The 27373-nt window shown below is 38.4% G+C and overlaps 1 protein-coding gene across 1 annotated transcript in view; it reads right to left on the minus strand.

The window, feature by feature from the left end:
• Positions 1-27373, minus strand: part of FRK (fyn related Src family tyrosine kinase) — a 53946-nt gene that overhangs the window by 22084 nt on the left and 4489 nt on the right. The window contains exon 2 of the mRNA XM_061366164.1: positions 7256-7377. Coding sequence (XP_061222148.1) covers positions 7256-7377 — 122 coding nt within the window. The remainder of the gene's footprint in view (positions 1-7255; positions 7378-27373) is intronic.

Consider the following 27373-nt stretch of genomic DNA (forward strand, 5'->3'; position numbering starts at 1 on the left):
CATAAATACATCTTCTATGAGGCAGCTCATACTTTCCATCATTTTGGACAGCAAAACCAGCCAGAGGCATCAATTCACAGTAATCATTTAATCAGTTTTTAATATTTCATTTGTCAGTGTTAACATTCTAAATAGCAGCTGCTGGGCCGGCAGGCATTTTACAGCAAACAGATATAACCTCCACATGGCCACGATTCTCTGAAAAGCACTCACATCTTCCATTGGTTTTACTGCATTTTGTGCATGTTTGGAATATGTAAAAATCAAGCCAATAATGCTCTGTTTCAAGTAGCTGGTGACTTTCTTTCCCTTGAAATGTGTTTTACTCTAATCTGGTTTTTCCTAATCAAAAAGACTTTGCTCTCCTCACCCTCTGCAGGTTATTTGCACACATTTCATGACACCCAAAGTGTCCTCCCATTACTGTGTGAGCATTCTTTAGATGTGTCAGAAAGAAGGCTGGACCACTGCATGCTTGGTGTAGACCTGGATCAGCAAAGACTAGAGATAGATAAACAAAAAACTGGGCTGTCATTCATCTAGTGCGTTATTTAAGGAATACTAAGCTTGTAATGGCTATTTCTGATGTCTCCATCATATATGACTTTAAGTAACAGTGTTGAGAGTTCATGCAACCCAGGGAGTACTCAAGACAATCCATTGTGGTGGGGAAAAAGAGTACTTTTGTACCATTAATAAATAAGATAAAATAAATACTTTTAAATGCTGTTTATTTCATCTTTATCTTATCCTTTTTGTGTGTGTGTATATGTTCTGTAATGTACATAATCTATCAATACAATAGCACATGTATATAACTTACAAATAAATAAATGAACATATAATGAGGGTTTTATTGACAAGGGTGCACAATCAAAAAAGTTTGGAGACCACTAGCTTAAAGATCGCCTCTATTAAAAGAATATCAGTAGTAGCAATGGTGGCTGAGCATCAACAGAGAGAGCAGTTCTGAAGAGCTGGAATAGGAGTTTATTGCTGATGCATGACACTCCATGACTGAGACATCACTGTCCATTTCCAACGGGCAATGGAGATTTTATGTTACATACTGAAGGGTAAGGGATTTAGATACTACTCATGTCAAGCCTGTTAACTCTAATATTAATAGTGAACAATGAACAAAGGTAAGTAGTGTGATAAATTTTCTGCATCTCAAACAGAAGATACATGCATCAGGAGAAGGAGGTTTTTGGATCCTAGGAACTGCAGGTGGAAAAATTCTTAGAGCTCAAGGAATGGCTCAAGGAATGGTAGCAAGCTGTAATGAGATTAAGTGGGATGAGTATTTGAAGTTGTGGAGGGCTGTGTGGAGGAGCTGGTGTGGAAGCAAGGTAAAGGGAAACAGCCTGCCTAATCAGGTTGGGGACCAGTGAGACTGAGAATCAACCAAAAAAAGGCAAATGGAAATCATCTAGTGAGCTTGGGGAATAGGTCAGAAGGAGAAACACTGGAGTAGGACTAAATGTGAAGCACCTAATTTTGGTAAAAGACAAGTAGCAATAGGTTAAAAAAGGGGAGAAAAATCAGAGTGGTCTCCCAGCCTGCATTTAAAACAATAAGATGGATGCAGAAAGAGCTCTCAAAGGAAGGAGGCTGCCTCAGTTGCCATCCTGGTTCTCATCACCAAACATTACATCTTTGCAATAGACCAGGTGGCTCCTCCCACATCCATCAGTTTGGGAGATTACCATTGTCTGGTTTTCAAGCTGCTTGCACAAGACAGAAGTCTGAAAAGCAAAAGGGAGGCATAGGGAAAAGGCCTTCTGCTCTTTACCTGCAGTATGTATTTCAGTAGCCAAAATTCCAGCAAACGTAGTCAATTTGGTAATGTTGACCAGTGGAGACTTCTAGTTAAATAATTTAATAAAAAATTAAAATATTTTTCAATCATAAAAGCAGCCTCAGCATGGTACATTTGAAATGCTAATTATAAAAAAGCCTAATATTGTTATTGTTCTCTTCTGGACATATTAGAGCTGATAGATCTTTGATACAGGCAACACTCCACGAAGTCTGGCAATCACTTTTGTTACAGTAGCAGATAGAGCAGACAGCTATATGTCGTATGTAGAAAAAAAAATCGAGAAAATTATTGGTTGCATGCAATAAACAAAGGCGATATAAATTATAATTTGTCTTTTAACTGCTTAAGTTACAAAGGAAAAACTCTCCTTCCTTAAGTACTATCATGTGAGATCAAATATTTTCCTAGTGTACTGTGCGACTGTCATCCCAGACCACCAGGGGGCATAAAGGAGCTGTTGAAAATATTTGGGGATTTTATATCTGCCACAGGTAATAGAGACACGAGAACTTACAATTTTGCATAAGAACTAGAACCTAGAATGTTCGTTAATATAACTCCAGAGTATAATTAAATCACACCTTTCAAATTCCATTTCTTTTTAACATCCATAACTAATTTATTTTAATTATAAAATGCATGTATATTTTTGTGATGCATCATTTAGAAACAGGCTGAAGCAAAATGAAGGAAAGGGTAATTCAGTACCAACAGGCTGAAAATGTTATGACTTTTCTAAAGTTCACAGGGAAATGCATCTGACCAAACGAATTGCTATTTATGATGCATTGAATAAAAGGCCAGCAGGATGACTGTTAATCCAGTCTCAGTTGTATATCACTAGCAACAGTAGTTTGACTACCTACTTAATTTATTAGCAGCATTATAATTGTTATTTGTGAAGCAGTTAATGTTAATGCACAAGCTGATTTGAAGGAAGTGCTTTAATTTCTTAAATGAGCCTTGTTTAAAGTCTTACAACTGGCAGTCTCCAGGTGTGGTGGTGATGTGTGTAGAGAAGATGGAGGGAATTTCTGCACTGATGCTATCTCTTCTTGTGATAAGCAGCTGAGATTAGTGCTGTATTTGGTAGGGGGTTGTTTACTTCTATTCCAGGGCTGATTCTGGCTGTACAAATCCTGCATTGCACACTTGCAGCAATGTATCATGGTGTGCCTCCTCTGACCAACACAAAACAGAATATGTGTCACTCAGGGAAGTGCCTTCAGTCTTCCCTACATTCATGCCAAACTGCTAAATTGGACAGGGTCACAACTTCAGATTCACACCACTGGAGAGCAGCTGGGTTTGAAGCCTGAAGCAGTCTTCTCCTCAACTTCTCCTTCCCAAAAGAATCACAGCTCCCCATTAGATTTCTTCATGGTTTCAGTCTAACAGAAACATTCTCTTCACCCTGCTTCCCATCTTCATAAGGCTGGGCCATGCAGAAGTAGGTTTTGCCACCCCAAGAATGAGATTAAATAATTTACTACTCCCTCCCCAGGGCAGCAAAATTTATAGTGGCAGCAGCAGCATTCGCTTCTTCACCAGATCTATCCTGGCGACACAGAGGCACCATTACCACCAGTGTTCCATCACGTCTCCTTTCGGCAGTCCTCTACTGCACTGGCAGTGCAGCACTGCCAACAGGAGCTGTGCTTGCGCTCTGTGGCAAGTGGATGTGGGAGGAGGGTGGCTTCAGAGATCACTCTCACCACCACAGAACCCGTGCCTGGGCTGATCCAAAATCATTCTCCTGCTATGGCCATGATTTTGCCACTCCTACCAGTCTGTTTCCTTACACAACAACCTACTCTTCCCTGTCTGGCCTAGAGAAAAACACACAATCTTTTTAAAGAGCATGGGAAAAAAAAAAAAAAAAAGGAAGAAAACATAAAACATTTATGTTGTCATTTAATGCAATTGGTCTTTCAGATACCATTATCCAGTGAGGGGGGAAGTAGAGAGCCTCCTGCTATCATTGGCAATGACACTCAATTAAGATGAGCACATCTAAATTATGGCTTTTAATTAAAAAGAGGCAATGTCTAAGATGGCACCAACATGTTTAAAATTTAATACATTTCACACCAGATGCTGGAGTCATCAACATAAAAATCTGTCGACAACATGTGCATTTTTAAAATGGGAAAACCTATTTTCAAAATGTCAAACAGTTTAAAATTATAGCAACACATCTCAGTGTCCTATCTGGTTTGATGAGCTACCCATTTAACGATTCACAGATGAGGAAAACCTCTCTGAACATGACTTTTTGGTTTTAATTTAAATAGTTGTTTATCATGTAAATCTTAAAAACTGTGAGTTTTCCCATCAAGTCAAGTTAGAAATGAAAAATGTAATTTTAATGAAAGGTAGTGTTTATTTATTTCCCTTTTCTCCTCCCCCAAGGAGATCCATTTGTCTCCTTCATTAAGTTTCTAATACATTGCACATATTAGTATGAAATCCAGCTTGAAAATCATAAAATCTGTTTATGGGTGCTTGAGTAAAAATCTCTCTTCCTTTTCAACTTCTTTTCATTCTTATGTTTATTACACCTAAATGTTAGGCTGGACAGAGAATTATGGTATTTCCTTTAAGACCTTAATTCTGAAAGCCTGGTTGTCACTCTTCTAGCCATTATCTGTGGAATTAAACCAAAACAGCAGTAGAAGGTAAAGCAAATGCAACCAGCCCTACAGAGGGTGGGAATTTGGGGATCTTTTCTTTCTGCACTGAAAAAATTGGAAACATAAATTAGGGACACAAAATTTCCAAAACATCAGGCTTTGACTTCTCCCCTGCTGGTGTATCAGCTGTGATGGAAATAGAAGCCATACAAAAGCTTTGAAAAGAAATAGTTCTGAACCAACATTCCTCAAGAAAACACTGTTTTTCTGCCTCAGCTTTGAGTGTCTCCTAATTCTTTCTGGTGGAACAAAGAGGAGAAAGTCACAAAACTGCCTTCTCCATAGCATCTGGTGGAATAAACAATCTTTCTTCCAATTAATATTCCCCGCAGTACAATGCACTTCATCATTTGCTTTAGAATGAACTAGCTCTTACAAAAGTAAACATAAGTAATAATATTATGGACATACAATGTCCAGACCATAATGTACACTGTTAGGCTGGAAGCAAAAAACCTTGCACAACACAAACAGATGCCATTCATTCAAGCCTATTCAGTGAGCAGCAAATAATATTTAGCTCTTCAGGATGAAGTAGCATGTTGAGGCTAAATTACGTTCAAGTCTGGGAAGCTGTTAAAAGATCTAGCACTGGTAAATCATGTCATTAATTTTCACTGTCTACAGACTGCTTCAGAGTTTATTCTCATTCTCTGCCTAAAAGCACAGATGCTTAATAAATCTGAGATGATACATATATACACGCATACATGCTCAGAGGACAGGCCATGTTTGTGCATGAAGGAGGGCTGGCTCCTGGAGCTGGAGCCTTGCCCCCACATATATTATGTTTTTCAGCACCACTCTTCCCTTCATTCATCAAACAAACCATCATGCAAGAAATCCACATTGACGGTTTGATATCTTGCTGTTTTCAGCAATTATCAAATCTCCTGTTCCTGGATAAGCTTACAAGAATCTTGAAAAATGTCTACCACAAGCCTTTATAATTGAACCAAATATACTGAAGCAGATAGACTATAGTTTCTGTCCACAATTGGCAAGGAAAAAATTAAACAGCAGCATCAAAGGGCAATCTCATCCTACCACAAAAGCTGGCCTAATACTTATTTTCATTCTCATGGATTTTTCTCGGCAGTACCTCATAGTTTACATAAAGTACTTCTGCCTTCCTGTTACAGAATTAGTCAGGATGCAGGGTAAAGAATTAAGATTTTGTATCTTTTTTTAGAAGGCTACAGTCGGAGAATAGTTAAAAGAATAAATCTCAGCATTAAGCAGATAATACAAGCCTATCAATCCTTCCCTGTGTAATGCCACACTGTTACTGGTCTAGCCCAGTCCTTGAATGAAATCCTTGGAAGAACATGTGAAGCTGAAGCCATGTAAGACAGGGGTAAGTTGGCATATAGAGGAAAAGCATTTTGAAAGGTCTGCAGCTATAACACTGTCTTTGGGTAAAAGTGTGCACCACAGGGGTCAGTTCTGTCACAGCTCAGGAGCAGTCTGATTCCTTGTCGATGTTACCTCTCTTATAAGTGCTTCTTGGCAAGAACAAACTTCTTGGAGGGCAAGCTGAAGATTATGCAATGAATTCTCCTGGAACTGTAAATATCATATTTATTCCATAAACCTCCCTGTATTTCACTCCACAGGCAACATACATTTCTTTATCTTGACAATAAAAACCAACCCTCCTATTACCACAGACATTAGGGATATATATGATTTTCTTATGATTTGCAAAAGAAACCAAGAATGTGTCAAAAGATCATTAAGCTGCTTAATGTGATTCTGTAACAGAAGGTGACTCACACGTAAACATCCAGGCATAAAAGGACTCAGTACAAAAGAATCTGGTTATGCACAAGATGACTCACATTTTACTGACATAATTATACACGACAACTTACTGTTTATTCACAAACATCTAGAGTCTTTACTGATGTCAAGAATTGTATAAGTAGAGCACATTAGGAAGTTTGGGCATATAGCTCTGCTATCTCAGGGGTAACATAATTATCTTTATTCACACCTGTATGACACGTTTGATAGAAAAAGTTCATGGGGAAAAAAAACAGCAAACAATCAGATTTACTTTCTAAAAAGACAAATATCTATGACATGAAAAAGAGGACATGTCATCTTTTTGTGAATAAGTACAATTATTATCAAATAAGTGCCCTTATTTGATAGTCTTTTGGATTCAAAGAAAGGGCTTATAAATTTCAATATCCATCATCACCATAAGTCTAACTTTCTACTGATGTTTACAAGTAGCTTTTCAATGAAATATAGTATTCTTAAGTACAGCTTTGAAGATCTTCCTATCATTTTTCCCCTGAAAACAAATAAATATAAACCTAAGGGTGTGCTCTAGCAGAAATCTCATTTTCTTTAACTGCAGATACCTGCCAACATAATAATTTTTATTTTGTGCACTAATCAGAACAGTAGCGTACAACTGTAATGTACTTTTTGGCATTTTAATCATGAAAATAGTTTCTATTTTAAGGCAGCAGGCGCACTAGAAGTACTAAATATGGGAAAGTTAATTTCTGTTCTGAGCATATTAATAAAAAGAAGCCTATAAAAATGTTAGTAAAAACTCAGATTACTCTTGCCAAGTTTTCTGTATATACCTCCTGGGAAAGAAATATTATTATGAACTTAATTTCATTTTCATGCCCAGAGTTTATCGTTCTCAAAAAATGAAAAACTCCAGATCACCTGGGAATTTTTTAAATATTGCTTATGAGGAAAAACTAGAATATACCTGAAAGTGAGTATTCGCCTTTTAGACTTTCACTTTCTCGGATCAGGAAGGCTCCTGCCTGGTTTCCAGGACTTGACAGCTGTCTCTCGGCATCTGCTCGTTTGATTGGGCCAAAGAACCATCTGAACAAATAAAAAACATTAATTTTACCAGTCAGAGAAACATACCAGGAAGAAAAAAAAAATAGTTTTTATAAACATGTTGCATATTGACTAGAAGATAATCTGTGCTATGCTAATTAAATTTCAGTAGCATGGGAGAAAAAAGCCAACAAGAACTACGCAACAAATTTAAAGCTTGAAAACATTGATTAGACATTTGAATGAAATCTGGATTTCACTGCTGATGGAAAGCCTTTCTGATTTCAAGGGAACAAGAAGTGATGGACTGGTCTTGTCCCTGGAAAAATTCACCAAGAAATTATGCCAAAGTTACTGTGGTAGAAATTGGTGCTAAATCCATTGATGCCACTTGAGCTATGTAGAGGTGCAGGTATATGCTAACATCCCGATATCTTAAAAGTCAAAAATTCCCTAAAGCTGCACAAGGGCTCTCAGGCTCCAAGATATAAACCACCCTGCAGCCTTCCCCATTCCACTGCCACGTCGATACATCAAATGAATTACTGGCAATTTTTCAGCTCTGCTGCTGTTAGACAAACAAAACCAGTATGTCCCTCGAATCACAGTAAACATCTCGACATCCATGTTCTGTGAAAATCTATTCCTATCTATACCTTTTAAAACATATTTTTCCTCTTTCACAAAGCCTTATAGTTCACAAGGACTCATTTAAGTAAGACTTTTATTTTGCTCCTTTCAAGGTACTGTTTAGCATTTTTGCTGCTTTGTGCTGAGTGTAAATTAAACAGAAATAAGACTGAGATGAGTCAGCATTTTCAACTGGGGCAGCATTCAGCTACCATCCCACAAAGCTTTCTCCGAGATTATCTCCACCCCTTATTTGAAGCAAATGATGATAAATTGTGATCAGAAATGTGTCATATACTCACAGGACAACTCCTTTAAAATTAATCACAGCTAAATCTATTATGCAGACTTCTAAGATAAATCAATGTATCGCACCACACATAAGTTGCCTATTCAATTAACTACTTGATTTGTCAATTACTAGTGGAATGTATGAAAGGAGTCATCAACAAAAACTACTTCAGTATCTGCAAGGCTTGTAATCATCAAGTGGAATGGAGGAAATAAATGAGAATATTGAGTGACACCTTGGCTGAGCAAGCATGAGGAATGAAAAATGGGTTTGTATGAATAAAGAGGAAATACAAAGAGGCAAATACAGACGGCGCCAACCTACACTGAATATGCTGTGTTAACAAAAGAAAATGAAACCCCGATATTCCAGACTGCATTCCTGTCCTCTGACTTGAAAATGATTTGGATAAAATGGGCCTTGATATATATTTGGCAAGGAGAGGAATATCATTAGAAAGCCAGAATGTGTTAGTAATAATTTTAATTAGTTAAATATGCTCATTAATTCAACTAATAAATTAAATTAATTCATTAATTAGACTGAAGAAAACTAAGCAATCAATGTTCAAATCCTTAACTGAGGTTCTGGTCAAAGGAACGAGAGGACAGAGTACAAGTTCAACCCTATAGAAGTCCCAGAGAAAATTTACCTGCCCTAAAGACTAAATTAGAATCTTTTTGAAAGATCTAAATGCATCTGGTCTGAGAAGAACATCTGAACATTAACAAACTACATGATCTGAAAAAAAATTGAACTGATATTTTTCTCCTTGAACTAGAAGATCTAACTTAGCAATATCCAAAGTGACTGATTCTCATAAGAGTGTATTAGAAGAGGTGTTTAATTTTATGTCTTCTTTCTTCACAGGTTAAGAGGATAGAACCCTTTCAAAAGGATTTCATTTTGTACCAAAGCCAAAAAAGCTTCCAAAGCATTGTTAGCAAGGTTGAATTTTATGTTCAGGATAGTCAAAAGTATAGTCTTTAAATGGCCCAGTACTTGCATATACACTGATAGTGTAGTAACTCAAATCACCAAAGCTGAAAACATGAGCAGTAATACAATGTAGGCAACATGAGAAAATTGTTGGTTTATTTGGGAAAGAAAGTATCACACCTGAGTGTGTAAAGCCTTGTCTACAGTATAGACTACAATTTTGGAAAAAAACCCATAAGTACTTATTATATTTAGGTATATGTATCTGTTCCTTTGACTTCAAAATATTTTAGATTATATGTTTATATTTATTAGTTTGGGAAAACTTTATTTACATTAATATGAATTTACTATTAAAGATTAGATGGAGGATATGTAATATGTTGGTTCTGACTCCATGTAAACTTAGCAGTTAAAAGATTCTGGCTTGAAAAGAAGATAATTAGAGCAAGAGTATTTGAGAAGGTAAGTGTAACTGAAGCAATTACGATGGAGAGTGAAAAGTGGACGCATATTGTGTATTGCCTCATTTGCCTGACTTTATAAGATCTGATTAAAATGTTTCAGAAAAATACAAGGAAAATTACTTTTAATAGCTAGCACTTGAATATGGGATTCTTAGTTCAAAGTCACTGGGTTTGCAATAGTAATCATACAGTACCAAAAGCAATAAGAGTTGTGAAAAATAACCCCTTAACCTCAAAGCAAATAATTTAATTTGATTTAACTTTTTTAACAGAACCACATCTGAATTTAAAATACTATTTTCATTATAAATGGAAGTTTAAATTCCTTTTATAAAGCATGAAGGGCTTATTTCAATTTCTAGTGATTGAACTTATGCTTCAAAAGGCTTAATATTTTACTTCATCCAAAAGTGTGCTTCTTAGAGGGGAAAGTACTCCAAAGAGTAATAATGAACCAAAGTAATTGTTCACCATGAGATACTGTTCTGTGGGATACAAAGGTCAGACTGAAACAACACCCAATCCTTGGCAAATCTGTTTGTGTTTTATAGCTCAAAGACAGATGAAGGTTTTGAAACACAATGCTTGGCAAAAGCAGAACTAAAACTTCAAGCACGATGCATTGCACAAATTATTTAACCACCTCTTTCTCTGACTTTAGTGTGCTATATTGGTACTAGACAGCTCAGAAGAAGGTTGAGTTAGCAGTTCACCCAGTTTCACTCTGAACCTCAGCTTGCAACCAGATCACTCTGGGTCACAACTGTCAATGCAGGATCAGTAAGTAGATTACCATCTATACCAGGTATGCCACAAATGAGGGCATTCAGACTTGGGTATAAATCTCCATTTCTAGCAGAAGCTGTCTGATTACCACGATAAGAATGCTCTTCTGTCAGTGGGACCAAGGAACATTGCTTTCTTGGCCAGCACTGCGTCCAACATCTCAGCTCCCTTTTCAGGTTAGGATGCCAGATATGCTTTTGGGGACTGTTTCAGCAGCTTCCTCAAAATCCCTGGTTTCCAAACTATTCATTGGTCTCAGGAATCCCTTCAGTAAAAATTCCAGCCTACCTCAAGGTCAATTCTGGTCACCATATATGGCAGGACTTTGAGGACAGAAAAGACTGTCTTCATGAAGGTGCATAACAAACACAGTCTCTACTTGGCATAGATGATGCCTCTGCTTTGTCTTCCTCTGCTTTGTTATACAAAAATCTGCTACAATTAAAAAAAAAAAAAGGTACTTCACAAAAAAAAAAAAAAAAGGTAGTTCTATCTCTGTACCTTTTTTCTTATAGTGGAAAAAAATGGCAGGAAAGTAGAAGAGAGGAACAGCAACACAGGCCATGGGTTATCATACACCACATAGCCACTGACAGAATCACTAAGCAAAGGGAGGCAAAGTTCTGCAATGCTATACCACTGGAAAAGTTTCCAGTGTCTGGCAACATGCCTAGAAGAAGATGAAACCCCAGTGGAAAAAGAAAAAAAACACAGATAACCCCATCCAAAAAAGAGTCTGCAAAATTAGTTTGATTCCCTGTGCTCCCTCCCACTAATGCAATATCCCCTTCTGATCATATCAGTGCAATGCACTCATTCAAGGCAGACACTGATGATTTAACAGAAGATCACAACTAATCTGGGAAGTACAGGCTCCTTTTCTCTCCTGAAAGTAATTCTATCCAGCACTCAAAGTTAAACCCAAACAAAATGATTCCCAGCCATAGTCCAGAAGAAAAAGCTTTTGGGGAAGCACTGGGTTTTGGGGGATTTTTTTTACAGCATACCAAGGAAGAAATGGATACATGGTCCCTGAAGAGTTAAAAAACTTTGTAGATGAGGCCCTCAGTGATTCAGTTTAGTGGTGGTGGTGGAACTCCTGGGATAATGGTTGGACTTGATGATCTTAAAGGCTTTTTACAACCTAGTTGATTCTATGATTGTTTGGACAGCCCTTTTACAGCTTCCCCTCTACCCATTACACTGGACCTCTATGCTTCATCTCTCCTAAATCCCTAACACTCTAACTCCTGACTATAATGCAAGGTGCTTGCTGAGCTTTAGCCAAAGCTCACCAGTCATTGTCCAGACAAAAACACTTCTTGGGAGACAAGCCTTCTCTGGGGCAGACCCTTCCAGCTTTATTTAAGCAGCATTTGTCACCCTCCTAATCCTAAACCCATGCCCTAACATTAATACTAGACCTGGTTTGAGCCTTAGCCTACAAGCTGCTTTTTGCAGCTTTGAACTTCCTTGGGCAGCCCCTCACCATCCATAAGTCACACTGAAACACCAGTATTCATCTCTCTCCTAATCATAGCTCTAAGCATGGGCTGAACCTGCATGGGCAAGGGGGTTGGAACTAGATGATCTTTAAGGTCCCTTCCAACCTAAACCATTCTATGATGCTATGAAACAGGTTATCTGGCCCTCCTGAAGGTTAACAGGAGTGTGCTAACTGTGCCTGACATACTAGGCTATGAGGAGAAGAAAAAGTTTCTTTGACTGAGAACAAAACTTTACTACAATTCGAGCAATAGTCTTGGATGAGGACAATGAAAAATAGGTACTATATGTAATGAAATCAAATATATCCCAGTTTCTTCTGGAATGAGAAAGCTTGTACAATAGCTAAAACAGATAAAGAAAAGCTTCATCAGTATATAAAGTTTATATTTTAAATGCCTCAAAATCAACAGTCATAGAAAACTGTAACTGCAAAGTCAAGAAGTCCAAAGTTAGGAGATAGGAATATTAATATTGCTTTCATGGCATCAACTCAGCCATTTTCAGGAAAGTCCACTACGATACCATCTTTAATTACATGGCCACATCCAGTGCTTCCTACAGTGTTAGTATGAATGCTGATCACTGAATAGTTAGCCAGTATTTTGTTTTGTCATTGCGTAGATAGGGTTTATTTACTGTACATTGTTTAGTCTCTTCTCTCAATGCAAGTTATAAAATTACATGAATGACTAATTTCCTAGCAGCCTCTATTATAGCAGCCTCTATCATATATACATGAGTATAATCTCTGAATGCCTTATGAACATTCATTAAATTTTTTTTGTGGCACTTCTGCTTATAAAATGTTTTACAGTGCAGAAACTTCACAGAAAGAGACTAAGGCAATAAGACATTGTTATACTACATTATCGTAGCATTTTCTACTAATTTCAGATGTCTAGTTTGAAATGCCAAGGGCCTACCTTTCATGGAATTTAGCATTGTGCAGTAGGTAGTAGTTTTTTTTCAGAGAGCAACGGCTGCTAGCTTCTGCACCACAGAAGGACAAGGAGAGGTGCATGGAAAGCTAGAGACAGAGGAAGAGAGATAGGAAGATCCTCCAGGATCTTACCCAATTATATTCATCATATGACCATCCTGTGATCAGTGCCCTTACTCAGCACATGGAAACCTGAACAGGCTTGCATGCTCCACTCTTTACTGCTGTCATCCATGCAGGACAAAGAGTGTTGCTGAGCCAGCTTTTAATCCATGCCAGGTTTGCAGTCTACTGTGGGTAAACAGTAGTTCAGGAGCAGGGACAGAAGTTTACCAAGGGTGCCACCAGCACGTCCTCTGCCCTGAGAGGAAGGCTCCAAGCACTTGCTGGGTTTTCCCAAAATATGAAATATATAGAATGGAGCTGTCAAATTCTAATGAATATGTTGTTACCATATGATTTTATTTTCAAAGGCCTAGTCAGTTTGAAGCAAAGCTGTCCTAGATAGCATAAAAGCACACATTTTAATGTAGCAATGCCCCCTACCAATTATCAAGCCTTTCCTCCAAAGTACATGCACAAAGGATTTCCCATATTATTTTGAGCTACTTTTTGGATTTTTTTTTTGCTTTCAGGGAGAGAAAGAGGCAGCATGTGCCTGGCATCAACCCTGGAAATATCACATCCAACCAGGAAAAGCCTAGAAAAATTATATGCCACTAAACAAGCTCTTCTGATAGAAAATATTAGGCTGCCTTAAATATAGGACTAATGAAGTAATATAATTTCTCCAACAGCTGACAGTTCAAGAAATTAAGAAATATCACTGCAAAGATGAAAGCCTTCCAGATATAACAGAGTTAAGAAACAGATGTGCTTTACAAATGATGAATTGCAGGCGTGAAGAAGAGCATGCAAAATGAGAACTGGCTGCTTCAATTTTCCCTTTACAGTCTACAAGTGAACCTGATGATGGCATCAGAAAAAAAACACAAACAAACAAACAAACAAAAGAAAATAAAATAAAAAAGAAGAAAAGAAAAAGAAAAAGAAAAAGAAGAAAGGGAGAAGGAGAAGGAGAAGGAGAAGGAGAAGGAGAAGGAGAAGGAGAAGGAGAAGGAGAAGGAGAAGGAGAAGGAGAAGGAGAAGGAGAAGGAGAAGGAGAAGGAGAAGGAGAAGGAGAAGGAGAAGGAGAAGGAGAAGGAGAAGGAGAAGGAGAAGGAGAAGGAGAAGGAGAAGGAGAAGGAGAAGGAGAAAGGAAAGGAAAGGAAAGGAAAGGAAAGGAAAGGAAAGGAAAGGAAAGGAAAGGAAAGGAAAGGAAAGGAAAGGAAAGGAAAGGAAAGGAAAGGAAAGGAAAGGAAAGGAAAGGAAAGGAAAGGAAAGGAAAGGAAAGGAAAGGAAAGGAAAGGAAAGGAAAGGAAAGGAAAGGAAAGGAAAGGAAAGGAAAGGAAAGGAAAGGAAAGGAAAGGAAAGGAAAGGAAAGGAAAGGAAAGGAAAAAGAAAATAGAGAAAAAAAAGAAAAAGAGAAAAAAAAAGAGAAAAAAATAGTCAGAAACAACCAAACAAAACAACACACCAGAAAAAAAACACACCATAAAACCATAAAAAACTGTACTCAGGCTAAACAAGGAAGATGAAAAGTTGTAAAAGGTTCCTTTCATGAGTATTTTCAAAACCACAAGCCTTCCCAGAGATGGTATATGAATCTACATCATGAAAGGTCCAGGATTCCTCTAGGTTTCACAGACTTTCACTGGCCAGAGGCTGGAAAAACAAAGATTTGTTTTCAGGCCATTTGGAAACTGAACCCTTCCTCTTTAATTGTTTCTACAGGTTTCCCTGGGATTGTCTTAATGATGTCTCTCATTGTCATTCATTATCAGATACTGAAGGATGGACAAGGACAAAATTTAAGAGGAAGGAATTTGAAACTAATGATAAAGGAATCCATAGGATACTGCAGGAGGGATAGAGAAAACAGGATAGCAAAAATTCAGAGAAGACAGGACTGTAGCATATTATCAAATGGATGGAAGGAGAGAAGGAAGAAAGTCGGAGCTAACAGGCAACAATGAAGAGAAAACAAATACAAGACAAAACTGAGGACTGCATTTATTGCTCAAGGGCTATAACCTCCTGCTGCCAGAGCTGCTGCACCTGCTCAGCAAATGCTGGTTTTCCTGCTCCCACAGGGCATGTGTCTCTGGCAGCAAATTCAGTCCTACTTGGGTAAACAATTTCACAGAATATCTCTTGAATCAATTTCCCAGATTACCTCCCACTGTAAGGACTGTTCTCTACATATCTTTTCCCTTTCTCTTTCTTAATTCACCACACTACTCATGTTTATGCTTGCCAAGAGAACCCTTTAACATTCATTTTTCATCATACATTTATTTACTAGAGGTCACTGCTAAATGTACTGGTTTAAACCTTGCTCACCAAAGTGCAATCATCAACAAATGAGTCAGATTTAAGTCTTTTACAAGATGCTTAGGTAATAAGAACATTCTGTCTCTACATAAGTAAATTAGTTATAATCTTAACACACTGCAGAAAGTACTTGACTTGGACAATAACTGAAATACTAAATCATTTACAATGTACATGTATAGTGACAGAGCTCAGTTCTGATTACTTATTTACCATAATCAGAAACTAGTTTCCGCCAACTGAAACTAGAAATTCAGGTTTTCAGGGGTGGTTATGTAGGGCAGCACACTTAAGCTTTCGCAACTACAGTGAATTTGCTTCCTACGTAAAGACCTGAGTCATGCATATGGCTCTGATCCTTGTTGTTGAATGACTTGTCACAAACTAAAATGAAGACTACCTGCATGCTTTCTGTGTGGGACATGGAGCTTCTGAGTCTTTTCACAATGGCAGTGGATGGAATAAGTCTGGTTTTTTTCCACGTGGGAAAACACAGAACATGTTAATAGCTGTGAAAAACTGAACAGGTCCATTTCTACACTATGTAAGCAGCAAAGATCTATCAAAATGACAGAGCAGCATCAGTTTATGTTATGTTTTATGTAGAAGTATGCTTGAAAGTGACAGTCTGTCTGTAGCAGCAGACTGTAGATTCCACTGTATTTTCCATATTTCAGAACCACAGTGTGATTTTTTCTTTAAATAACCATTACAATGTGAGACACAGTTTTGGAAAATAACAGATCCCATTTTGCTCTTTGTATTTGGATAACATTTTGTTAATATTCAGATTATAGCTGACTGTTTGGCATTTTTCCATAAACACTAAATTTATATTAGACTTGAGAGAATTTTATTGATGAGATGGCAGAATATGAGGTGATGACAGAAAAGATGTAGAAGCAAAAAAAGGGAAAGAAAATTAAGTTACAGTTCTGCGTATATTTGCTAAATAAAAAAAAAGCTTAACTTGTGAATGTGTTCCATTTGAAAATTTTTCACATTTAAAACCACATTTTTCTGGTTTCTGTTTTTAAATGGGGTGTACATCAAAATGAAATCATTTTTTCTTTTTTTTTTTTTTCAGAAGGGATTAAGTTATCTGAAAACAAGATCCAGCCAAGCAATACCCTTCCTTTTATTTCAGACCATGTTAAATATTTTGATTTGATAAAAAAATTAAAATGGAGGACTCTTGAAAAATACTGCTGTGTCTTTCTTCCAGGAGAAGGGAGTGATTTTTCCTTTCTCTCTTCCCATATTTATTTGATCATGAACATGAGCACAAGGAAGTAAGTGGCACATTCATCCATGAAACAGTGCATCTTTTATAGAATCACCATAGAATCATAGAATGGTTTGTGCTGGAAGGGACCCTAAAGATCATCCAGTTCCAACCCCCCTGCCATTGTCAGGGACATCTTCCATTAGACCGGGTTGCTTAAGCCTCATCCAGCCTTGCCTTGAACACAGTCACAATTTCTCTGCGCAACCTGTTCCTGTGCCTCACTACTCCCACAGTGAGGAACACCTTCCCAATATCTAATCTAAATCTTCCTTCTGTCAATTTAAAGCCATTACCCCTTGTATGGTCACTACTGGCCCTTATAAATAGTCCCTCTCCAGATTTCTTGTGAGCCCCCTTTAGGTACTGGAAGGCTGTTCTAAGGTCTCTCCTGAGCCTTCTCTTCTTCAGGCTGAACCATCCCAGCTTTCTCAGACTGTTTTCACAGGCGAGGTGCTCCAGCCCCCTGATCATCCTCATGGCCCTCCTCTGGACTCACTCCAATAGGTCCATGTCTCTCTTGTGTTGGGGGCCCCAGAGCTGAATGCGGGACTCCAGGTGAGGTCTCATGAGAGCAGTAGAAGAGGAGAATCATCCCCCTTGACCTGCTGGTCACACTTCTTTTTATGCAGCCTAGGATACAGTTGGCTTCCTCAGCTGCGAGTGCACACTGCCATCTTGAGTTGAGCTTCTTGTCAGCCAACACCCCCACATATTTCTCCTCAGGGATGCTTTCCACTCAGCCTGTATTTGTGCTTGGGACAGCCCAAACCCAAGTGTAGGACCTTGCACTTCGCCTTGTTGAAGTTTTGTACAGGCCCACCTCTCGTGTGTCAGGGTCCCTCCAGATGGTATTCCTTCCCTCCAGTGTATCAACCAAGCCACACAGCTTAGTGTCATTGGCAAATTTGCTGAGGACACACTCAACCACACTGTCCATATCACTAACAAAGATGCTGAACAGCACCTCTCCCAGTACCAACCCCTGAGGGATGCCACTTGCCGCTGGTCTCCACTTAAACATTGAGATGTTGACTGCAACTCTTTGAGTGCAGCCTTCCAACCAATTCCTTAATCACCGAGTGGCCCATCCACCAAATTCCTGCCTCTGCGGTTTAGAGACAAGAATGTCTTGTGGGACAGTGTCAAATGCCTTGCACAAGTCCAGGTAGATGACATTAGTCACTGTCCCCTTATCCACCAATGCTTAACCCCATTTTAGAAGGCCACCAAATTTGTCAGCCATAATTTGCCTTTAGTGAAGTCATGCTGGCTGTCACCAGTCACCTCCTTATTTTCCATATACCTTAACATAGCTTCCAGGAAGATTTGCTCCATGATCTTGCCAGGCACTGAGGTGAGACTGTCCACCCTGTAGTTCCCCAGGTCTTCCTTTATTCCCTTTTTAAAAATGGGTATTATGTTTCCCCTTTTCCAGTCAGTGAGAACTTCACCAGACTGCCATGACTCCTCAAATATGATGCAGATTAGCCTCTTCTTCCTCCAGTTCCCTTAGATCCCACAGATGCTCATTGGGTCCCATGGACTTGTGTTCCTTCAGGTTCCTTAGATGGTACTGAATCTGAACTTCTCCTACAGCATAGTTCTTCATTCTTCCAGCCCCTGCCTTTGACTTCTGCAACCTGAGTGGTGTGGCTGGAGCACTTGCTGCTGAAGACTGAGGCAAAAAAAGTCATTGAGTACCTCAGGCTTCTACACATCCCATGTGACCAGTCCTACCATTTCCTTCTGCAGAGGGCCAACATTTTCCCTAGTCTTTTTATCACTGACATACCCATAGATTTCCTTGTGGTCCTTGACATCCCTGGCCAGAGTTAATTCTATCAGGGCTTTAGTTTTAAAATGAGTTAAAAGGAAGCAATTTAAACCTTTTTAAGCCTATGCCTCTCATATACCACAGTCACCATCTTGCTGGGATATACAACATGCACAGATGCTCACTTACAGTTATTTATAGAATGTACCACTATTACATCAGAGGTACTCCTTTTGCAACTGAATGTACATGAGCTACCACCAAAATAGGCAGACCCTTTGCTACCATTTATTTTTAGCAAGAAGGGAAATTTCAGGTTATTGGCAGGAAAAAAGCTTTATACTTCTAGACTCAAGGACCAGATTCACCACATTTATACTGTGTAGTGCCTTTTTAAAAAACATTTAAATTTTATTACTCAACGAAATCTTGACTTTAACACTGAACAGTAGCTTACTCCACACAATCCCAATGCTTGCAATGTAACTGCGGTAAATGTGTGAAACACCAACCTACCCTGGCAGACTGACCTTGTGTATACCTAAGACCCAAAAGAAACTCAAGATTGCAGTAACAAATCACTGGGGGAGCCCACCTGAAGGACCTGCAAGAGATTACTAGCTCATGAGAAGAGGTCAGGAGGTATATCAGAGAGGACTCTGAGCCTCAGGTCTGTTTTAGTCCGATAAATATCTTTGTTTTGTGTTACTCCATTGTTTTTGTTAGAAATAATAATCTGTGTCCTAAAGAAAGGGCCTGCCAGGACTATAGGGACTTTTACAGTAAATAGCTGTGTGGGATTGTTTGGATAAGGTAATGTTTAACAGTGAGTAAGTGTGGGAAAAAACACCACAAAGGTAGGCATTTCCTCTTACACTCTAGAACAAATTTACTGCTTGTAAACGTACACAAAGATTACTTGAGCATTAGTCTAAAATATCCATGACAGGTGGTGTATAAACCTTTTCAGTAAGTACCTTAGTAGGCCATAACTGTACTGTTGTGTGATTCTGTTGTAAGTTTTCAATAGTTGATGATAGCAGTTGACTGTGCTTCAAATATGGAAATTAATTTGCTCTGAGTCTTTGCGGTGAAAAACCATTGCACTTTTGGCTACTCTTGCACTTCGTAATGACTAAAAAGTGACTATTTCTCCTGTAGGGATAGTATTATAATGCCTAGTGCATGAAATCTGCAAATTAACATAGCTCACACAATGCTAGTTTCACTGCAGAATAGGAACAATAGATAACAAATCAGCAACCAAATCACAATCTGATAGTTAATTTGTAGAACTCTCCATAAATAATCTCATCCATTGCGTCCCAACTTTGCTATTATGTAATTAATTTCAACATTTGCATTCATTCTCCATAATATTGGTCATCTGCATGCTGTATCATTTAAACTGCTCTGAAGTTTTTCTATATGAGAAAATAAAGTGTACATTAAAGTGATATCATGTTCCTTTCTCTGTGGTGATTTAGTTACGTAAGTCCCTGGTATTCCTCCAACTTAAAAGACTAAATTCAATCATCAAAGTTTGCTCCCAGTAGTGGTTTTGTACCTAGATAAGGATTTCATTGCATTAAAAAGTTGTTCTAAAATAACTTGTCTTTGAGGTCAATGAAAGGCTGCCATTGGCTTTAAAGGGCATTGCTTTGGATGTTGGGTGTGAAATATAGTCATATAATCACCTCCCCCTTAAAAAATGTAAACTGTGTTCCTCAGACCCTATTTCTGCTGGATAGTGTTTTCCAAATAGCATTGTAAAGTCTTTCATCAATGGTAGTAGTACCTGTATGCATTTGTTAACACAAATGAGCAAAAGTACTGATTTACTATCATAATATACACTAAAAGTAGCAATAACTCTGCTATTCATAACAACTGAGGAATAAAGCTGAAACCTTGAGGTAGCCTTAATATTAACATGGTATAGAGAACACAAAAAACATCAATAGATTTAACATTAAGGGAAACTCAAAAGGACAAGAAAATGTTCAATCATACATTCACTTAAAACCATTACAGCTTCCAAAAGCATTCAATTGATTTTCTTGAGAAAATCATTCCTGAGAAATTATTTCCTTTTCTCCCAGGGGAACTCACCTCGGTACAGAAATAATGAAGAAACCATCAGAAAGAAAAAGCCTCACCTTACCTGCACAGGACACTGGTGTCAGAGGAGATCTCTCCCTCCGTTTTGTGCCAAGCTCTCTTTTGGACATTCACTTGGGCACAGTCAGCCTACCGCCAGCAGTCTGAGCAGACTCCTACCCTCTCTCAAGTCGACTTTCACTGGAGAACAACCAGGTCACTCTTGTCCCCAGGAGTCTCAAAAAGGAACTGTGCAGTCTGGCACTCCCAGGTGACCCTCAGCCACACAACAGAATGATTCCTTCAGATGGTGACAAATTTCTCAACCAAATGATCTCCATGTTTTCAGAGCAACCTTTTCAGGATGATAAATGGGAAGGGTGGCACACTAAAGACACCTTTAGCTTCAAGAAATAAAGCACATCAAACTCCATATCAGTCTGTATATTATCAGCCAAAAATCCACACACATGGCTTCTTTTGTAAGAGATCACAACACCATATCAGAAAGGTATATCAGCATCAAAGGAAATTTCTGGGTGATTTTTCAAACATTTTAGCTCTGTAATAAGAACAAGATCTCATTTTCTCTTTTCTTTCCTTGCAGGAATTCAGAAAAATAATCATTATCTTTCCAAACTAATCAAGTTGTCATTCTGGAACAGCAAAAAAACATCAGGTGACTTTCTATGGATAAAAATGATACTGATTCATCCATGTCAGTGGCTGAGAATATACATACACTTCTAAGCATAAATCTGCAGGCATCTGGGAAAAGCATACAATAAAAGAAAGTCAAGACACTCTTTTTTGAAGCAAAGGTAAAGACGACCACTAAGGGGATTTGGGAGCAACCACTTCCTCCAGCTGTTGCATTCCAGGAACATCTGGACAGACACAGGGTGTCTGCCCATGCTGAGGAACGTGGCTGGTGCTTTCCTGTTTGCAGGTTCAGTCAGTGGTGAAGACGGGTATCCGTCTCAGAGACACACAGACACACAGAAGGGTCACTGACATGGCCAGTTACAGTCTGCCACAGACAAGCTGCTGCCTTCAACAGCACCCATGTAGGTACTCACAGGACTCACAAAGAACGCAAGCACATTCTCTCCTCCGCTTTGGCTGGCAGAGCTAGAAGATCACTAGTGATGGCATACACACCTCTATCTAGATTCACAAGCACAAGCACATTTGCAGATCCCCCCTCTCAAATACCAGCACAGACCAACATATATCAGCTTCATCCAACAACCCTGACCTGATCCCAGCCCCTCCTACCCACACTCGTCTCACACAAGAAGGTCTCCCCTGCAGCTGAATTTGAGACATACCCCATTGGCTGGTGGCTGAGAACCCTACCCACTCCAGCATCTGGCATTGATACCTGACTCACTCCAGCAGCTGACACCACAAGCCAGGGCACCTACACCCTCAGACTTCAGTAGCTGGCTCAGTACCAAGTCACATCAGTCTCCACATAGCTGACAGTCCTTGCAGCACTCACCCATGGGACAGAGGGTAAGGTTACACTCTTAGGAAGTCACAAGGGTAACAGAAAGATAGTCAAGAAAGGATATAATGAGAAGACAGAATGTGGTGACCAGGCATAGGGCTCAGCCGGCCAAATACTGACTATTCCCACTTTACACATGAACAGCATTTTTTATAGAATCACAGAATAGACCCCTTTTTGTCAATCACTTCTTTATTCCTGTCTGATCCTTTTCCCCTAAACCTTGTTTTATCACTTGACAGGGCTCCACAAACCCCTCCAACATCCTGGACTCACAAGTGTGAATCCCTATTGGTTGCAAAGTCCAAGTTTGCATGCCGTTTCTTGATATCATATCAGTTACTGCGATTGACTGGGTTTACTTGTGGTTATTGTCTTTGTTAGCATTAATTTGTCAGGTTTGGTGTCTCTGTGTGTTTTGTTATGGGCAAAGTCCCCTGATAGTCTTGCTGAAAAAGAAACATTCTCACACCCCACATACCCTTATCAGTGAATGTGACTGAGCAGGCTTGTCCTCATCACCACCTCCCTCCTCACGTGTCCCCCAGATTTGTCTCTGCAGGTTCTTGTGTACAGCTTCTTTCACCACATACCTTAGGGGAGCAGAGACTCCTTCTGTATAACCTTATAGAGACTTCCACTAACTGAAAAGATCAGTAGTTTGAAAGGACTGAAAAGATCAGTAGTTTCAAAAGACTGAGGTTTGTGAGTTCTCATAATTTCTGAAATCCATGGCATATATTCATTCCCACATGTGAGTCTTAGAGGGCTTTTTTCCTCTTCTTTTGCAGTGAGGTTTGAAAAGGTGTGCTGCAAAATCATTTGTGCTATAAATACAGAAAAATGTTATTAATTAAACTAGCAATGTACCTGCTTTAGTGAGAGAAAGCTAAGGGAAAATGTTTACTGATGTTACTGAAGATAAATTTATAATGCAAAATATAGATTATAGAGTAGTCTGCATACAAATAATGAAAATGTCAATTAGTGCAATCCTTAATGGAAACATCATTAATTCACTCCTTTGTTTTTCCAATTTTTGTTAAGACCAGTGTACCAGCATAGAAAAAAAAAAAAACAACAACACATTTCTGTTTGATTAAAGTGATAAAGAAAAGGAATGCGTTCATGATCAATATTTTGTTTGATCTTTTGTAAAGCTATTTCTAGATGAATCCTAGGCATGTCTGGAGAACTGAAAACTGCAAAGATGTGGATTTCCATTTTAATGTCTTGTAACTCTTTCAGGTTTCTTTACACAGTTATGAGGCGCAAACCAGCATGTCAACATTTAAGAAAATGCCAGTGAGGAATAAGCTTCTTAACTAAAGAAGTTTAATCTCTTATCCTTAAAGTTCTAACACAGGAAGAGTCATCAAATATGTCCCATATGGTTCTATTTAAAAACCATTGAAAACTCTTTTTTTCTCCCTATATGTAGTAGTAAATATGTAATATTTCATCTTTTTTTAAATAGTATTTAATAAAGTATGCTGTGCATATTTTGCTTGCATAATTTGAAAAGGAACAAAACATTTTATTACAGAAAAAGCGTCTGAATCCTGATTAATCATATTTTCTCTACTAATCTGTTTTACAATTAAAGTGAAGGTAAATTTTTTGTTATCTAAACGAGGCTACAGAAGGCTGCATCATTATTATGTTTGCCCTAAGCATTTCTGCCTTAACCTCATGCTAGAAGACAATGTGTGTAAGATAATAACAGGACACACCCTGGGTTTAGTTCTGTATCTTTGATAAGAAGCAAAATGAATTGACAGGTAAATCCGTGAGGGTAAACTCACTGGTCTGCAGCCTGGGCTGACTCAGGTTGCTTAGGGTAGATGGGGCAGGCAGGTCTGGTCTGTAAAAAGTGATCCCTGAATTTGACAGGGACCTGTGCAGCTCTATAATTTCCTTTCATGCCTATTTATTTTGACCTTGGGTCTTTTTGAGTCACTCATGGTTAAGCAAGCAGCAATCCAGAGAGAAGAAACTCAAACACTTGTTTAGGAATACAAAACTTTCTGCAGGGATGATAGGGGTTTCTGTGGGATTTGGATTTTGGTTTCTGTTGTTTCATTGTGGATTTGGGCTTTTTTCCTAATAGCTTGGTCATTGCCCACAGGCACGAATAAAGGATTGTGCAGTGTCAACACCTACACTTTCGCTAAACAGACTTGACAATAGGTCTGTCATTAGATATGGCAGTGATGTACCCTCTGACATTGCTTATACAATAGTTCCAGCCTCTGGTGAAGTGCAGAGGGAACAGATCAAGGAAAGTGGACAGGCCTGTGGACTTTTCATAAAATCCTGTCTTAAACACAATAATGGGGGTAGAGGGGTCATTGATCTGACTGTGAAGGATCTCTCTCATGTTTTTATGACTTAAATCTCTTCAATACAGGTATGATCCTACACCAAGAAAGCCCCAAAGTCTTTTAAAAACCAACAGTGCTTTTTACATATTAGAAAATGATTCTTCACAGAGATATATGACCTAGTTTGTTTAAAATCAGCCCAGCTTTAGAAGTTTTAGCCTGGCTGAACTGTTGGTTACTGTTTTTCAGTTCTAAACCTATTCAAAGATCAGTCAGCTCTGCACAGGTCTCTATTGTGCTACATGGACAGCCATCAAAAGCAACTATTGAGGAAGCACTAACCATTGTACAATACCTGGCAAATGTTTTTACAACAACATTACTCAAAACCAACTAATCTATGCTAGCATGCACAATGCTAATTCCTACTGAGCCTGAAGAAAAAACATCAAAGAGGACTACTGAGTTATTCTGTCCAGTGTATGGTCTTTCTTTTTTCTAAAAGGCACTGTAAAGGCCACCTGGGTTTCACAGTGCAGTAAGAAAAACTAAACGGCTATGTTAGTAGGTTTTAAGGGTATTGCTTCTGGTCTTCCTATGAATTATTGTCAAATCTTTCACAACAGGGTAATGAAAACTACTATATCATTACTATACTGTATAATCTACACACTAATTTCAAATAAAAACAAGGTAGGAAGAATTTTCTTCATTTCTCAGAATTTAAATAGGCAAGGTTGTATATTTAGAAAATCACATGGCCAGAAAATAGCTGACTTAAATTAAACAAATTTCCATGAATTGCCCATCTACAATGCCATAATTCCTTCCAGCTTTCTGAGCAGAGACACACATTTTCTGGACATTGTTATACACATGGGTGTCTAAATACTTCTGGCACTTGACAAAATCTGACATTTCACAATACTGTAAATTACCTCCTTTTGTTTTCAGTGTATCTTGGCATATTTAAGAAATGAGCCAAACTGAAGACAAAGTTTGAGATATACTTGAAGACAGCATTGGAATGCGCAACTGCAACTAAAGGAGTGATTAAATTTATTATCTTTCTACAGTATTCAATCATTTAAATTCAAGAAAGACACTCCAAAACATGTATGGCAGTTTCAAACTTTGGGTATTTGAGATGCTATAAACACAAGGTCAAAAAACTTCAAAATCATGATCTTCTGGGTTTCCAGTACACATGTATTTACACAGGGCTGTTTTGCATGGTCTTAAAAGTATTAGTCTTACAAACTTTATCTATGGTGTGTATGCACACACAAAAGCACATACATGAAATATATCAAATGAAAGAAAAGATGAAATTTCAAATTAAAAAAAAGATGGAATTTCAAACAAGTTCACATGCTACTATTTCAATGATTTATAATAAATACATATTTTGATGATAAAGAAACCTTTTCTACCAAAACCTATATGGCAATAGCTTTTGTACTTAATGTTAACAGGATCCAAGAATATGAGAATAACCTTCTACTACTTTTAGTCATGTAAGCAATAAGCAGTTCTAATACAAGGCTTAGTGCTGGTGCTGATGGTGTCTTCAGGAGTTTGTACTGTAATAGGGAGAGAAATTCTGAGACTAAGAGAGAGGGAGTGCACAGAAACCACAGTGGATTACATTCAGTTTTCTGAGCTGATCAGCAGAATCTAGGGTTTCCCTTTAAAAAGGGTCTCCAGATACATTTTGGCTCTAAATACCACTTTGAAAAATGACCTACATAAACTAGAGTTACCCCATCAGCCTGACTTTGCAGAAAGTCTGAAACAGGTCAGTGCAGGGAATGCTTTATTGTTCACATACAGTAACTCAGATTCAGTGTATGAAATAGTTAAAGCTGAGCCAGGTCACAGAAGGTGATCGACAAAAATAACCTAAAAGTCACTTCTGCTTTCAATGAGTTCTTTAAAATGCTCATTGTGGAATTGACTGGTGAGGTTTCATTGATTAGGTCTGGGGCTCAATTTCCACCAGCTGGGAAATGACTATATAAGAAATCTCTCTGAAATATGGAATGTTTCTGAAACTGGCAAAAGTTTAAAGTAATCACTGTGATCTTCTTTGACCTAATCTACTATGAATTTGTGTGGATTTACTTCCCTCAGCACAGCAGTCTTGTGTTAATAATGTTGGCATGAACATGTGTGTGAAGGTGACTTTCAATAAAGAGCAAACTGGTCCATCAGGATGGCAGGCAAGACACCCCTCTAAGAACACTCTTCCCTTCCTCTAGAAATAAAGAACTCATGTCACTCCTGCAGTGAGTTCTTTTTGTTTGGTTGTTTTGTTTGGGTTTTTTTTTTTCTTCAATACAATTAACTGTACAGCTGGGCTGTATCTGTTGTCCATAACAATTTCTACTATGTCCTTTTCTTGTTTAGTTAAAACAACTGGCAATAATAAAATAAGGGCAGTGAATGCATTACTATGGTTCCTGTTTATAGTGCAGAAAAGCAGGCACAGAAAGAGCACAGACACAGAAAGGTCAAACTCCTTGCCAAAAAAATTTATTTCATTAAATTCATATCTGGTGTTAATCGAATTGCTCTTTGCTGGACATGCAAGTTGAATTATGTGTTTAAACCCAGAAAGAAGATGATTCTGATGCCATCGGATAAGGCAGATACAACCTCACTCAAACTTCCTTAGAAATAAATAATCTGTCTGGCTTGTGGTCTTGACTGCAATCTGTGATGCAGAGAGAAGAAAAGCACTAAGTGTTCTCACAGTTGCTAATTTATCATTAGCGCAGTCTGCGTCTGCTTTTGGTCAGATATTAAATAAAATAACAATTTTGTAGTAACAGATTTATTTTCTCATGAAGTGAAAGTTCTCTGCGGGACTATGATTTGCTAGACAAATGCTTCCCCTGTCTGGCTGCCTTGTCTCACTTATTCCAGGTAGGGCCAGGAGAACACACCTGTCTTCAGCAACACTAGGCACAATCCCTTCACAATACCTCCACCTGAGAGGTTGTTGTTAGTATAAGAAATACTGCAGGTGCTAGAAAAGATC

This window comes from Neopsephotus bourkii, unplaced genomic scaffold (genome assembly GCF_033783945.1).
Source record: "Neopsephotus bourkii isolate Nb327-2 ecotype Australia unplaced genomic scaffold, CSIRO-AGI_Nbou_v1 NB_1314, whole genome shotgun sequence".
Lineage (NCBI taxonomy): Eukaryota > Metazoa > Chordata > Aves > Psittaciformes > Psittacidae > Neopsephotus > Neopsephotus bourkii.